This window comes from Oncorhynchus tshawytscha, linkage group LG25 (genome assembly GCF_018296145.1).
Source record: "Oncorhynchus tshawytscha isolate Ot180627B linkage group LG25, Otsh_v2.0, whole genome shotgun sequence".
Lineage (NCBI taxonomy): Eukaryota > Metazoa > Chordata > Actinopteri > Salmoniformes > Salmonidae > Oncorhynchus > Oncorhynchus tshawytscha.
The window spans coordinates 6892471-6908286 of record NC_056453.1 but is presented as its reverse complement, the minus strand read 5'-3'; the positions used below and the strand labels follow the sequence as shown (position 1 = coordinate 6908286).

The following is a 15816-nucleotide window of genomic DNA, read 5'->3' as shown; positions in this document are numbered from 1 at the left end:
CAAGTTTCTGGTTGATGACAACAGTCACGCAGAATTCGACAATGGGTTGTTAGCAAGTTAATTTTGCGATATTGACACAGATGTTATTGTTATAAAAACAAGTCCGGTCGAGGCCGCTATATAAGAATTTAAAGAACCGCCGCTTTGGGTTCTAAGGGGTTAATAGCTTAACTTGTTTAAGATCTAGAGCGGGGGTAATACATAGACATAGTATTATTTCACATAAGAAATCTAGATTTGTGCCTCGCAAGCATGCCTAATAATAATAACACAATGTAAGAAATCGAGAGTTGTGCATTGCTTTGCATGCTTACCTAATAAGTGAGAATAAATCTTACAATATTTAAAGGTTGTCTGCTGTCGCAAACAACAGGAATTATTGTCATATAATCATAAATAGATTTTATACAGATTTTATACACATGTTCTGTATAAATAGCTTCTAAAATGTATGTAAACAGACCATGAATGTAAACTTTTTCATTTTCTTTCTCTTAAGCTGGCTGGCTGGCTAGTTAACAAACATACAGTGCCAATTCTTCAAAATCCTTATTTTACACAATATCTTAGCACAGCACTGGCAAACCGTGGTTGACCAACTCCCTGACCAGAATGGCTGACCTTTATCTCATAAAAAGGTTCATGTCCATTTTAGTACTATAATTCCTGATTCTGTGAGTCCTATTCCGTTCTCTACCTTCACTGATGCGACTTCCCTTTGTATACAGGCTTTCAGCATACCTTGACATCCATCGCTGCCTGGAGTACTTGTTATACCTGGGCTACACCATCCTTACTCAGCAGAACACCCAAACCACTGCAGTCACAGGTGTGGGTCTGTGTCTGCACACATGTCAACACATCTTTTTTTTAAATCCTGTAGCCTCTCTAGGAAGGTGGACTGTATGTATGTAAACTAGAACCAATAATCCTAGTGCCAAAGTAAACCTCACTCACTGTAGTTAGAGGATTAGAACTATAATCTGGTTCAGTATAGACCCTACAGACAGAATTATATACAGTCTGTATGCCTTCTATGGATGTACAATGACTGAAAGTTCAACTTTGAATATGCAGTTTGACTGGTGTGGAGAATGAATGTGTGGTTTAGTTAGCATATGGGCTGCTAACACAAAATGTACACATTTGAGGTTATCAATAATAATTCCATAGTCTCATCCTTCAATTGGTCAATTGACCTCAACCGGCCTTCCAGTGTGTATTTATGTTTGTGTGCGTGTGTAAAATTGAGGGCGTGGCTGCATGGATTAGGGTAGGGCTTCCCAGGATTAGGGTAGGGTGGCGTAATGTAAGAGTCTCACCGCCGCAAATGACCTCACACGCACTCAGTCTGTGCCACGGAGGTGAGCAGGTTTAGCTGACCCTGCTATAAATGTGGGAGTGGGCCAAAAGCTCAAATAATTCCAAAACACCCAAGGTTACTCTTACCCCCACCATCTTAGATCAGATTTTGCATTCCCCCACATTAACTAGGGGGAAATATGATTGTTTTAAATGCTTTGATAATACTCCATTTTATTAGTCAATGGTTCCCTGTCCCTACTATGTGTGTGTGTGTTGGTGCTGTCCGTGTGTGTGTGGCTCTGCAGTGATGCGGGAGAAGGCCGTGGACCTGGAGAAGGGCCAGACTCAGCGGTCAGTGTTCCTTTGTAAGGTGATTGGACCGCCGGGACTGGGAAGTCTGCGTTCCTTCAGGTCTTCCATGGCCGAAACACAGCGGTACGGTCATCTTACTATTGTTTGCCTAAATATCATTTAGACTAAATAGCGATACAGAATTCCTGGAGGAACTATTTAGTACTTTGTTACTAATAGTACGCCTTGAACTCTTCATTGTAAGGCCATTCTGCATTATTAATATGTGTTCGAGCAGAGAAATGATGTTGAAAACCTACCCTAACTACGAGCATTACTACAAGAAATGATGAGGGTATGTGTGTTTATTTCAGTGAGAGGAGCATTCCACTGGTGCCTTTTCCTTCTACACCATAAACACTGTCCAAGTTAGCAACCAGGAGAAGTTCCTCATCGTGAGTACATTATCTTTTACTGTAACCTCAACTCTGACCTCTGACCTTTTGGTAGAGTACAGTAGCTTCACCTCCAATCTGTCGTCTCCTCCTGGCAGCTCTACGAGGTGGACGTGGAAACGGAGTTCCTAAAGGCGTCGGACGCTGCGTGCGACGTAGCATGTCTCATGTATGACACAAACGACCCCCACTCCTTCGACTACTGTGCCAGTATATACAAGGTGAGCAGTATCTCATGTCTGCTTCAGAGCTTCTCTGGTTTTCACAAAGGAACAGAATGTGTTTCAATGAAATGATCAGGAGTCTGTTCTTCAATGTTTTTTACTCTTATTTTCCTCTCCCTCCCTTTTATCTTACCCACATCCTCTTTCTCTTTACCACACCCCATTTCTCTTCATCCACAGATATCTATGTCTTATCTGTAGCAACACTACAAGAACAGCAGTATTCCCTGTGTGGTGGTGGCCTCCAAGGCAGACCTCCCCGAGGTGAGACAACTCAACGGGATGACCCCAGCAGAGTTCTGCTACAAACACCGGCTGCCAACGCCACTCCCCTTTTCCGGCCTGTCCCTGGACTCCACCAGCAAGAACATCTACACCAAGCTGGCCTGGGCCGCCATGTTCCCGTTCGTATTAGTACACTGACTGTCACATGTGACTGACAATTATCTCTGTTTATCACCATTTCATCTATAGTTTGGCGTTTCAGTGTTGAAAAACTAGAATTTCATGTCACATTTTACTTTATACTCTGTAGTGGTCTGAACCTTTGCTGTTTCATTTGTCAGTTCATTGATTACTTTGCCCCCCCAGACACCTGAACGACTCCGACATGAGCAACACCTCCTTCTGGCTGAGAGTGACGCCAGGCGCATCAGTAGTCACAGTCCTAGGCTTCGCCATCTACAGAGCTTTCGCCTGACAGAAAAAACTGGGTTCCTGACTGGAGCCCCACCCCCCCTCTTTTTCCCTCAATCTCCAGACCAGCCTTCAAAACCCAACACTCCAGACCAACCGTCTAAACAAACGAGCCATCAAGACAAACTAGCCATCTAGACCTGACAGACAAAACTCATCCATTTTACTTCATCGTTATTCGTACACCAACCTCCCCCGTCCCTCTCCTCGTCTTTATTCTGCTATTCCCGACTACTCCAGATAGTCAGGTCTTCTTCACTGACTAGTTATACTAGTCAAAATAGAGGCTTGTGACCATTTCTTTCACCCTCTTCTGACCTCCTACCTTGCTTGCTCTGCCTTATGGTGTCAAATTCCAGGCTAAGGCGGTACACTCCCTGTGCTCAATGCAATGATTCCCCCAAGAGCTGCTATAAATATATGGGTGCTTTATCAAATCAGGATATGCAAAATACAAGGAAGGTACAACATTTCAAACCCAAGACATTTCCACATGCATCCACAAGGTGTTCAGGAGGAAAATGCATAGATATATATTTTTTTTAATATGCAGTATTTCCCCAGGAAAATAAAATAAATCCAAAATGAGATGGGAATTTAGAAAAACATGTCAAACTTCAGAACGACTGGTGTTGTTTAGAAACCAAAGAGCAACATGGCGAATTCATACAGTTCGTATCATGAACCCTGGGGGGAGTGACGACAGAGGGTCCGAATGCATCTGTCAAGCAACCCCAAACCTTAAAGCACCAGCTATGGAGGAACATGCCGCAAGGACGTAACCGAGCAGCAGACACTCTAGCTCAATGCTAGGAAGTTGCTGGAAGTCCCAAAAGGAGCCCCGCGAAACTTGTCTTCCCACTGAACAAGCCACTGAAATAGACTTTCAGACCTGATTTGCCTAATTCAAAAGCCTCCATGTTACAGACAGTAACGGTAAAATACATGCTATCACTCCTTTAGGTTCTGCTATACTAGGGTTGTGGGTGAAACTAACTAAATCAATTTATTAATGTACTGTTTTTTTTAAGAGGTTTGTTCTCTGATAGCACCAGTGGTGGCTTGCCAGATAAGAATTGTGGAGGAAGCAATGTCTTGTTGTGTATGAAGAGAAGTGATTATATTGTATCGGATTGATGAAAAAGACACACTGAAGTCTGTAATGCATCCTAAATCAGTAGTGTCAAAACATCCAAATGATTTTGCTGTCATTCTTATTTCATGATATTAAATCTAAATCCTGCCCCGTGCAAGCTAACACTCCAAATGATCATTCAAAGGAAAATATCTGCCTCGTCTTATCTTTTACGTGCATTCAGGCCCCAAATTGGAACTTAGGCCCCAATTTGTATTTCTGCTAAATCAGCCATGAATTGAGTGGGTTTGGTGTGTGTGTGTGTGCACATGTTCATTTGCATGCGTGCATAAATTAATGTGTGTCAAGATTTTGATTGTATGACTTAATTTGCCTTTTTTTTTTCAAAAAACAAATAAAGAAACATTTGGATTGTTGATCCTTTTGCCAAACATGTATCCATGACTGTCATATTGGGGATATTTGTGTGTGTTGGTGTGTGTGCACACACTGGTGCTTTGTGTTCAATGTGTGCTAAATTATCAAATAGATTGTGTGCAAAACTCTACACAATTGTACAAGTTTGACATAAAGATGTTAGATGATCTGGCCTAACATAATGGTTATGCTTTCTTGTCAGGATACTGAATGTATCACATAACTCATTTTTGATAAGTTCTGAGAGGCCCTCTACTTATTATTACATTTTTTTGTGCTCTTTTGCACTTGAGCATTCAGCGTCACCTGAATTTAATTAGGGCACTTTGCAGGTATACTATATCGGCATTTCACTATATTGTGACCAAAAAATATTTAACAAAGTGACAAACACAAACCTTTTAAAACATATTTTATAGTTCGAATTGACTTCTGTCTTGACTCCAGTGCATGTTTGACATTTTGGACTGCTGAAAGCAAAATAGCTGTTGCTATAGGTGACAAATGGAACACATGGGCTCGGTCAACTCTTACCTGTCACCAACCAAGACTGCTTCCCTTTTTTACAAGCAGTAAGTGGAATAACTGAAATATTGATGTTCAAAGTTAAGAAGTAATAGAAAATAAATGTTTTGGTGAATTTTCACCGGAGACTTACCCGTGTTTTACCGAAATGGTTCAGACTTTCTGTTTACACCTCCACAGCCCAGCTCCAGTGTCTCACTAGGCCCATGACCTCAGTGGACCTGATCTGACTTGGGGCCAAAGCAAGGTCACTGGTAGTTTTCCGATGTTATTTACAAAAAAATGGCCATATGTGAACATGGGTTAACATCTTCTCACAAAGCAACTGTCTTGATGATGCAGCGGATGTTGATTCTGCTTGCCCCAGGTCTTTAGTGTCACATTCCTGATGGAAACGCCATTTCCTGAAAAATTACACTAAAGCTGACATTAACATAATCTCTGTCGACTCGACTAACTAGTGTGGGGTGAGTCTCAGTTGGAAATGCCCATTGGACTACTTTGAAGAAAAGGACATTTGTATATTCCTGTCCTTTTAAGGTTTCTAACCGCTGCCCTGTAAACCGCTTCAACAACATGGTGGGAAACAAAATACAGAGTGCAACCAGGAGATGGAGGTATCGAGTTTGAGTTAACTTCAGGAAGGAACATTTATCTTTAGGGGTGGCTTCCTCTCCTTTTCCAATTCCCATCTGCACTGTATAGTAGGACAGAAAAAAAGCTGAAAACAAATGCTCAACAAAGAATGTTGCTTCACCTATTGCTCAGAGCTATGTCCAGTCATCAGTATAGAGAAAAATGACTGAGCTCCTCAGTTCCTGGCCTTTAGATAGGGTCCTTGGGCTTGTTTCAGGATTTAGAAAATGTACATTCTTCAAAGATTGAGAACATAAAGAATTAGAAAGTCTAATTTATTAACAACACTTAATACTGTCATATTTGTTGGTAATTGATCGGTATATGTCTAAAACCTTAATAGCCTAATCAGTTTGTGTAAGTAGAGTGTTGGTTGATGTCTTAAATGTGATGCCCTGTATGTTGTCAATTCAATAAGAAAAAAAGCCTTGAAGTGGGCATATTCTAGGACCATCTTATTTAATCATATGGGCTATGGTATTTTTAGGGCTAATCTAGACAATAGTTTCAGTCAGGTCACATAAACGGCATATAATCCATTCTTGATATTACCAGTTTGGATATGGGCACATAAAAAAAAAAGTCAAAACCGAGAGCTTCCTTGCAAATGTCAAGGAAGCTCTTGTTTTGACAAATTGTATATGCGTGGAAATTAGTTACTCGTTCTTTCTTTCCTCAATAGCCTTCAATGACTTTCTGTACATTTCATTCAAATTAGGGTTGAGAACTGCATTTGTAGACATGTATGCATGCGTAAAATGTGACTAATAAATTGACATATTTAGAAGATGAGAAAAGTTTATTGTATTACAGTATAAACAGTTTCAAAAGTGATGCAATACATAGTCTGCAGTTCATTACAAATAGACTGAATTAATGGAACATGGCATGGTTGGTTTACAAAAAGTAGCATAGAGTCCACATTTGGAGCCATACCATCACTTGAAAATCTTGCTGACGTCCATGCCTACACAGTTCTATACTTTGTGTAGCTCAACAATGCTCGCTATTGAAACAAGTGTATTTTCAGAATGACCTCGTGCACAGAGAACAAGAACTATTCACTTGTTCCAATAGCCTAATCAATAATAATTCCTGATTAGTGTCACATACATTTTCTAACAGGTCCATATGCCTCAGGTTTCCATGGTTCAGAGAGGAATAATAAATAGTAGCCTAACAATTAATGCTGTTACAAAAAAAAATGCTTTAATTCCAGACCCACTTTTTACAGCATCATATAGTGCAATGGAGTGGAAAACAATCTGTAAAAACGGATCAATTCGCATGAGACTATACAAAAATAATATGACATATACAGAAACATTTCCTCAAAGTATTTACAAGTCTCTCTGTAATGTCCATTTTACTTTTTCTTTGTGGCTTTCTTGGCTGCTGCCTTGGGTTTGGGTTTTGCAGCTTTGGCCTTCTTGGGCTTGGCTGCCCTGGCTGGCTTTGCCACCTTGGCTTTCTTTACTACTTTCTTGGGCTTTGGTGCCGCTTTCTTCGGGGACTTTTTCACTTTCTTCACTGACACTTTCGCTTTCTTGGCTTTTGCTGGTGATTTGGCCACCTTCTTGGGCTTTGCTACCTTCTTGGGCTTGGCGACTTTCACAGGCGACTTCTTTGGTTTCACAACGGCTTTAGCTTTAGGCGCCTTTTTGGTGTCCTCTGCTTTAGCCAGTTTGAAGGAGCCTGACGCGCCGATGCCTTTGGTGTGGCGCAGGACCCCGCCACTCACCATCCTCTTCAGAGACAGCTTAATCTGGGAATCGGCATTGTCTCCCACCTTGTAGTGGCTCTTGATGTACTTCTGGACAGATTGTCTGGACGCACCTCCACGGCTTTTGTCTGCCTGGACGGCCGCCATAATCATATCCGAGTATTTCGGGTGTGAAGCAGCTTTCTTGGGTGCCTTCGCCTTTTTAGCTTTTGGGGCTGGAGCTGCCACCGTCTCTGCCATTGTTGACTCTTAAAATTGGTTGAATATGCAGTTTCAGTTCGAGTATTCCCGGCAAACGTCTGTCACAGAGCGTCACACGTTTCTAAATTAATATTTCCAAACGTATAATATTCCAGAAAAGGTCCTGGTTTGTGAGAACGCAAAGCTTATAATAAAAAAAGTTGTGAGTACTATATGTTTGACACACACGATGGAGCGTCACAGCTGATTGTCTTTTAATGTATATTATTCTACAAGCGCTCCTCTGACTTTATGAAGCCTACGCGCGGACGTGATTGAGAACACCAACGGCCAGCAGCTGATCCAGCAGGCTCCATGGAACTCGCGCAGTCCTGTTTGTGTTTCTTCATCCTCGAACTCTTGCAAAATTTTAAAAGTCTGGCATTGCATATGTGTACAAAACCGCATGGTTTGAAAGTAGACAATTTGGGCTTCACTGTCATATAAATGTTTTTATATAATTCGCTGACCGACAAACTTTTATTTCCCGAAAACCTACCCGAAGCACAGCGCGTTGTGATCAATTTTGCAGAATTCCTATTAAATTGACCCAAACAGACGGAACCGAATATAAAAATGACAAATGCATAATGAAGACGAATCAATACTTTAACGAATGCACATGGGTTGACCGATGCAAAAGCTAGTTTTTGCTTTTAATACACCGAAATAATTTTCGAACTAACACAGCCCGGCCATTGACTTTGAGTGACGTGGTTGAGATTATTTAGTGTTAAACCTCCTATAAATTAAATGACAGACTATCTGATGTATGGATAAAGCATCTGTTGTTAATATAGATTTATCTGGGATTTAGTGGAATGGTTACGTTTAATTTATTTGATGTTTTAAGGCGGAATTAGAAATAAACAAACGGGCACTATTGCTCCACGCGACTGTGCTCCTTTGTCAGGAAAGTTGCCAACACCTCCAAAGATCTGGTTCTCTGATAATAATTCACGAAATCTGTCAATTTTCATAAAATAATCATGATTGTCTGATATTTGACGGGGTATTCGCTCAAGTGTGAGTGCGACAACTATCTATATTAAACCACCCAATCATTTAACATAGGGCGCATTGATGACATTCTTTTGTTCATTGGCTGGTAGGCAATAGGAGAGCCGACTCAACGGCATGACTAATTTACGTGTGGATCATCACATATTTCCCATGGCTATACACATATAATGCGCAGTGATATAGGCTACATTCGTTACAGCAGGAAACATCCCAATTGGTTGTTTTTATTTTAGATTTTCATCTGATATATTTCCCCTGTAGCCTAAACGCCATCTTGGATCCCTTAGTCAATCTCCTACTACTTTGTTTGTTCATTTTCTGCTATAAGGGCTTTATGACTGTTTACAATCAATTCATGTTGACCTGTCATTTTCATTATTCTGAATTTCACATCATAGACACTTTGCAGTTAGTCCATAACGTCGCATAACACTGTCAAAAAGGTTTAGGCTAGCAGGTGATGTTTCCAGTATGAATAATTACTCAAGTCGTAGAATATCTAGTTGTGCCAATATGCTGCTAGTGTAGGCTATGTTCTATGTCATTTGAAAATGTTTTGAAAATATTTTGGAATACCCTGCACAGAGGGGCCTAGGCTATACAGTTTTGCTGTATGCGCTCCCTCCTTCTTCCCCCTTCTGACCCGCTCGTAATTTCCTTCTCCCTCTCCCTGATGAGTAGCCTATGTATGTGAGAGTATGAGTAAGTGAGTGCTCATGAGGGGACGCGCTAAATGAACGAATGAATGCGCGCGCACTGTCGTTCGGTAATTTGTTGAACATTCCTGTTCACTGTCTTGTTGACGAGTGCCAGCAATTTGAGAGCAGAAGTGGTCGACCTCTTTCATGGCCTTCTTAATCGATATGTGTTTATTTATTTTCATTATGGTCACAGAACACTTAAACGTGTCGGGAGAAAGGTAGTTCTTGAGTCGGTGGTTATGCCTATGTTGTTTCGTCCCTTCACCGACAGAGGGACGTCTTTAACAATGGGCGGCCCGTTGTTGGGTCAACAGAATCCATCGCATTTTTTCTGTTGATTATCTTAACACTGTAATGGCGGTACTGACTCAGCAGTCAATGCGCCAACCATAGGATTGGCGCATGGCAACTGTAAATATGCCTTTACATGAATCTGTGTAGCTTAACAACAGGAAGTCCATTTGTAACACCTCGCAATCATTGCATAATAGTGCCATACTTCGGTCTTTGCTCCCGTTTCTGTGTCAGTTGTGATTGTAAGATAGTTAATTTACAAATATTAATTAATATAGGTGATGATTGTTAGAATTATCGAATTATTAATAATAAGTACATTATTAGCTATTATTAATTATTATTATCAATGCTTATTATTGCAGGTGTATGCTTTACATCCAGACATCAACCACTTTTGCGGACAGTGCAGCCTACTGACAAAACACAATTGACTCGTTATTCAGCATTTCATATAAGATAACTTCCTGACATGCCCATATACTGTATATACATTGAACAGAAATATAAACGCAACATGCAACAATTTCAAATATTTTACTGAGTTACAGTTCATATAAAGAAATCAGTCAATTTAAATAAATTCATTAGGCCCTAATCTATGGATTTAACATGACTGGGAAAACAGATATGCATCAGTTGGTCACATATACCTCAAAAAAAGGTAGGGGTGTGGATCAGAAAACCAGTCAGTATCTGGTGTGACCACCATTTGCCTCATGCAGCATGACACAGCTCCTTCGCATATATTTGTGGCCTGTGGAATATTGTCCCACTCCTCTTCAATGGCTGTGCAAAGTTGCTGGATATTGTCAGGAAGTGGAACACGCTGTCGTACACTGCAATCCAGAGCATCCCACACATGCTCAATGTGTGACATGTCTGGTGAGTATGCAGGCCATGAAAAAACTGGGAATTTTTCAGCTTCCAGGAATTGTGTACAGATCCTTGTGACATGGGGCTGTTCATTATCATGCTGAAACATGAGGCAAATTCTCTAAAACAACATTGAAGCCAGCTTATGTTAGAGAAATTCAATTCAATTCTCTGACCACAGCTCTGGTGGACATTCCTGCAGTCAGCATGCCAATTGCACGCGCCCTCAAAACTTGAGACATCTATGGCATTGTGTTGTGTGACAGGAATAGCATTTCAAGAAACTGATTAAACAGCATGATCTTTACACAGGTGCATCTTGTGCTGGGGACAATAAAAGGCCACTCTTAAATGTCAGGTGGATGGATTATCTTGGCAAAGGAGAAATACTCACTAACAGGGATGTAACACATTTGTGCACACAATTTTAGGGAAATAAGCTTTTTGTACATTTCTGGGATATTTTCTTCAGCTCATGAAACAGGGGACTGTCACACCCTGACCATAGTTTATTTTGTATATTTCTATGTTTTGGTTGGTCAGGGTGTGAGCTGAGTGGGCATTCTATGTTTCATGTCTAGTTTGTCTATTTCTATGTCTGGCCTGATATGGTTCTCAATCAGAGGCAGTTGTTAGTCATTGTCTCTGATTGGGAACCATATTTAGGTAGCCTGGGTTTCACTGTGTGTTTGTGGGGTGATTGTTCCTGTCTCTGTGTTTTCACCAGATAGGGCTGTTTCGGTTTTCGTTACGTTTCCACGTTTGTTGTTTTTTTTGTAGTTTTTGTATTGATTCGTGTTTTATGTTTTGTTGATTAAACATGGATCGCAATCTACACGCCGCGTTTTGGTCCGACTCTCCTTCACCAAAAGAGAACCGTTACAGAATCACCCACCGCAACGGGACCAAGCGGCGTGTCAACAGACAGGAGCCACAGGAGAAGCAACAAAGGCAGCAACAGCGGTACAATGAGGATTGGACATGGGACGATATATTGGATGGCAAGGGTTGCTATACATGGGAGGAGATCCTGGCGGGAAGGGATCGCCTTCCATGGGAACAGGTGGAGGCAGCGAGGAGAGCAGAGGCAGCCGGAGAGAGGAGCCGGCGATATGAGGGAACACGGTTGGCAAGGAAGCCCGAGAGTCAGCCCCAAAAATTTCTTGGGGGGGGGGCCCACAGGGAGTAGGGCTACGCCAGGTAGGAGACCTGCGCAAACTCCCTGTGCTTACCGGGGGGCTAGAGAGACCGGGCAGGCACCGTGTTATGCAGTGGTGCCAGTGCGGGTGCATAGCCCGGTGCGGTATATTCCAGCTCCGCGTATCGGCCGGGCTAGATTGAGCGTCGAGCCAAATGCCATGAAGCCGGCTCTACGCATCTGGTCCCCAGTGCGTCTCCTTGGGCCGGCTTACATGGTACCAGCCTTGCGCTCGGTGTCTCCGGTTCGCCTGCATAGCCCAGTGCGGGCTATTCCACCTCGCCGCACTGGCAGGGCGACCGAGAGCATTCAACCGGGTAAGGTTGGGCAGGCTCGGTGCTCAAGAGCTCCAGTGCGCCTGCACGGTCCGGTCTATCCAGTACCACCTCCACACCCCAGCCCTCCGGTAGCAGCTCCCCGCACCAGGCTTCCTGTGCGTGTTCTCGTTCCAGTACCACCAGTGCCAGCACCACGCATCAGGCCTACAGTGCGCCTCGCCTCTCCAGCGCTGCCAGAGCCTTCCTCCTCTCCTGCGCTGTCGGAGTCTCCCGCCTGTTCAGCGCTACCAGAGCCTTCCTCCTCTCCTGCGCTGCCGGAGTCTCCCGCCTGTTCAGCGCTGCCAGAGCCTTCCTCCTCTCCTGCGCTGCTGGAGTCTCCCGCCTGTTTAGCGCAGCCAGAGCTGTCAGTCTGCATGGAGCAGCCAGAGCTGTCAGTCTGCATGGAGCAGCCAGAGCTGTCAGTCTGCATGGAGCAGCCAGAGCTGTCAGTCTGCATGGAGCAGCCGGAGCTGCCAGTCTGCAAGGAGCTGCCAGTCTGCAAGGAGCTGCCAGTCTGCAAGGAGCCGCCAGAGCTGCCAGTCTGCAAGAAGCCGCCAGAGCCGCCAGTCAGCATGGAGCAGCCAGAGCTGCCAGTCAGCATGGAGCAGTCAGTCTGCCAGGATCCGCCAGTCAGCCAGACTCTTCCAGATCCGCCAGTCAGCCAGACTCTTCCAGATCTGCCAGACTCTTCCAGATCCGCCAGTCTGCCAGACTCTTCCAGATCCGCCAGTCTGCCAGACTCTTCCAGATCCGCCAGTCTACCAGACTCTTCCAGATCCGCCAGTCAGCCAGACTCTTCCAGATCCGCCAGTCAGCCAGACTCTTCCAGATCCGCCAGTCAGCCAGACTCTTCCAGATCCGCCAGTCAGCCAGACTCTTCCAGATCTGCCAGTCAGCCAGGATCCGCCAGTCAGCCAGACTCTTCCAGATCCGCCAGTCTGCCAGACCCTTCCAAATCCGCCAGTCTGCCAGACCCTTCCAGATCCGCCAGTCAGCCAGACTCTTCCAGATCCGCCAGTCAGCCAGACTCTTCCAGATCTGCCAGTCAGCCAGGATCCGCCAGTCAGCCAGACTCTTCCAGATCCGCCAGTCTGCCAGACCCTTCCAGATCCGCCTGTCTGCCAGACCCTTCCAGATCCGCCAGTCAGCCAGGATTTGCCAGGGCCTTCCTCCTCTCCTGTGCTGTCGGAGTCTGAAGAACCCCTCTGTCTCGAGCTGCCCCTCTGTCCCGAGCTGCCCCTCTGTCCCGAGCTGCCCCTCTGTCCCGAGCTGCCCCTCTGTCCCGAGCTGCCCCTCTGTCCCGAGCTGCCCCTCTGTCCCGTGTTATTAAGTAGGGTTGCCGTGGCTAGGAGGTCACGGAAGCGGACAAGGTGGAGGAAGACTAGGGTGAAGTGGGGGCCACGTCCAGCACCAGAGCCACCACCGCGGACAGATGCCCACCCAGACCCTCCCCTATAGGTTCAGGTTTTGCGGCCGGAGTCCGCACCTTAGGGGGGGGGGTACTGTCACACCCTGACAATAGTTTACTTTGTATATTTCTATGTTTTGGTTGGTCAGGGTGTGAGCTGAGTGGGCATTCTATGTTTCATGTCTAGTTTGTCTATTTCTATGTCTGGCCTGATATGGTTCTCAATCAGAGGCAGGTGTTAGTCATTGTCTCTGATTGGGAACCATATTTAGGTAGCCTAGGTTTCACTGTGTGTTTGTGGGTGATTGTTCCTGTCTCTGTGTTTTCACCAGATAGGGCTGTTTTCGTTACGTTTCCACGTTTGTTGTTTTTTGTAGTTTTTGTATTGATTCGTGTTTTACGTTTGTTGATTAAACATGGATCGCAATCTACACGCCGCATTTTGGTCCGACTCTCCTTCACCAAAAGAGAACCATTACAGGGACCAACACGTTACATGTTGTGTTTTTGTTCAGTGTAATAGCGACATAATGCAGTGCCTGCATGTTCTTAAAATAAAGTTCACACTACTTTAAGAAGTAGGTAAGTGAGGTCTAAATTTGCACATACAGGCCTACTTCAATATATTTGTAGAGGAGAACCACACATGTCCGAAATACTTTGTCTTAGTTAAGTCTAAATTCATCCCTTTGCCAACTAGTAATTTTAGCTTTTTAAAACCTCTCTGGTCCAGGCATGCAGTATTATGGGAAAAGTTGTTCTCCATGTTGCTCAAAGCTTGTGCGTTTATTCTGGATTGTTGCTATGGAACCATTGTCTTGGGGTCCAAAGCAAATACAGCAAAGGATCTATGTAGAGTACTTCTTTCTCTCTATGAAAAGCTTGCCATCTGAAACCCTCTTAACTGCAGATACTGTGTAGGATTCCTGCAGATTAAATGAGTACAGATGAAAGTGTAGATTCAATTAACCATTTACTGAATGTTGCTGAAGGTGCAAGGGATGTATGAGGGTCTGGTTTGGGTTCCAGTGGCTGTATGATGGTTGAGAGTTGATGTTATGGTGTCCTCTTTGTTACATTATTGAGTGTATTTCAAACCGTATGTATTAGAAGAGGTGTCCATCTTGTTGATCCAGGCAGAGACAGCAACCAAAGCTGTTGTGACCCGCCCCCATACACTGTGAAACTATTTTGTTGTAATGTTTTGTCCTTAAACAGTTGTAGTGTGTTCCCTCACACACATGCCGTTTGTGTGTGTTCCCTTTGACAGTTGAGACAACACATGGTTGTGTGTCTGTATGAGCAGATGACGGAGAACAAGTGCTCTGCTGACTGCAGCACAACACTCAAACACACACGCAATGCCACACAATGAGGAGAGTGTCCGTCTGAGCCAACAGAAGCACAGTGGTTTGTGGCCCACGCCAAGTCTCTCTTTGAAACACCCTACCCTCCTTCTCCATAACTTCGCCATCTTCCCCTGAGCTCAGTGTTTAGATCAGCTAATTTTTGCCACTGTGACAGCTGTGACCCCCTCCTCTCCTGGACATTGGACATTGGACATAATCTGAGATGCACCTGTGTGCCTTCAGTCAAGCCAACAGACTTTGTCTGATCAAGGCTATTATAGGCTATGCCTTTGATACATATTAAGGGTATAACCATTAACTTACTCTTTATTGCATTTGAGTTGATATCGGTCACCAGAAAGTATGTTTGTTTAATTTCAGTTTAATGCTTAAATTGACTATAATAGGACTGCTTTCAATTTGATCACATGCTGTAGCCATTCTATCATGGTCCTCTGATGGTATCACGATTTGACGAAAGGCCTTTAATCCTTTCATCGCTCGGCAGGCTTCTTTTTTTCTGTCTAGGGCAGCTTACATCTTAGCATACATCTTAGCGATAAATCATGGGCATTAAAAACATTAGGCTACATTTTCTCCAGCTCTCAGTAAATGAATGCAGTATAGTTATGTGGCTGAATGGTCTATTGTTTTTTTAGACCAGCAGCAGCTGTCCAATACTTTTTTAAAGCTGATCATGTAGATGAAGCCTACCTCTTTTCTGCTCTGATTCAGTGTCAAGGTTAGATATTTTGGTCATATTTCACTAGAGCTTGAGGGATTATAAAACCATTATAACCATGATAATTATTTTATAAACCTGTAGTTATTTACAGAGCCTAACAATGTCATGATGTGTGAGCATTGGTTAAGGTTCATACATGAAGCTTGTTTGGTGACTGACAGACTCACGACAGGTTTGAAATTGTCATTGATTTGTTTTCTTTCAAATACTTGAGGTGCACTTGATTCATATACTGTAACTTCCTGATGTAACGGAACCAATGGGAAAAGTCCAACTCCACCCATGCGCCTCAGGTAT

General features: G+C 43.7%; 1 protein-coding gene and 1 pseudogene across 1 annotated transcript; one reads left to right on the top strand and one right to left on the bottom strand.

The window, feature by feature from the left end:
* The window catches only part of LOC112224745, a 72007-nt pseudogene extending 67682 nt beyond the window's left edge, over positions 1–4325 (top strand).
* Positions 4326–6425: 2100 nt separating this feature from the next.
* Positions 6426–7848, bottom strand: LOC112219529 (histone H1.0-B-like). Its single transcript, XM_024380850.2, has one exon. The coding sequence runs from the start codon at positions 7606–7608 to the stop codon at positions 7012–7014; it is 597 nt and encodes a 198-aa protein (XP_024236618.1). The 5' UTR covers positions 7609–7848; the 3' UTR covers positions 6426–7011.
* Between the last annotated feature and the right edge of the window lie 7968 nt (positions 7849–15816).

What these genes read in the sequence shown, in the direction of transcription:
- LOC112219529 (XM_024380850.2), bottom strand. Translation starts at nt 7,608, where the DNA reads ATGGCAGAGACGGTGGCAGCTCCAGCCCCAAAAGCTAAAAAGGCGAAG.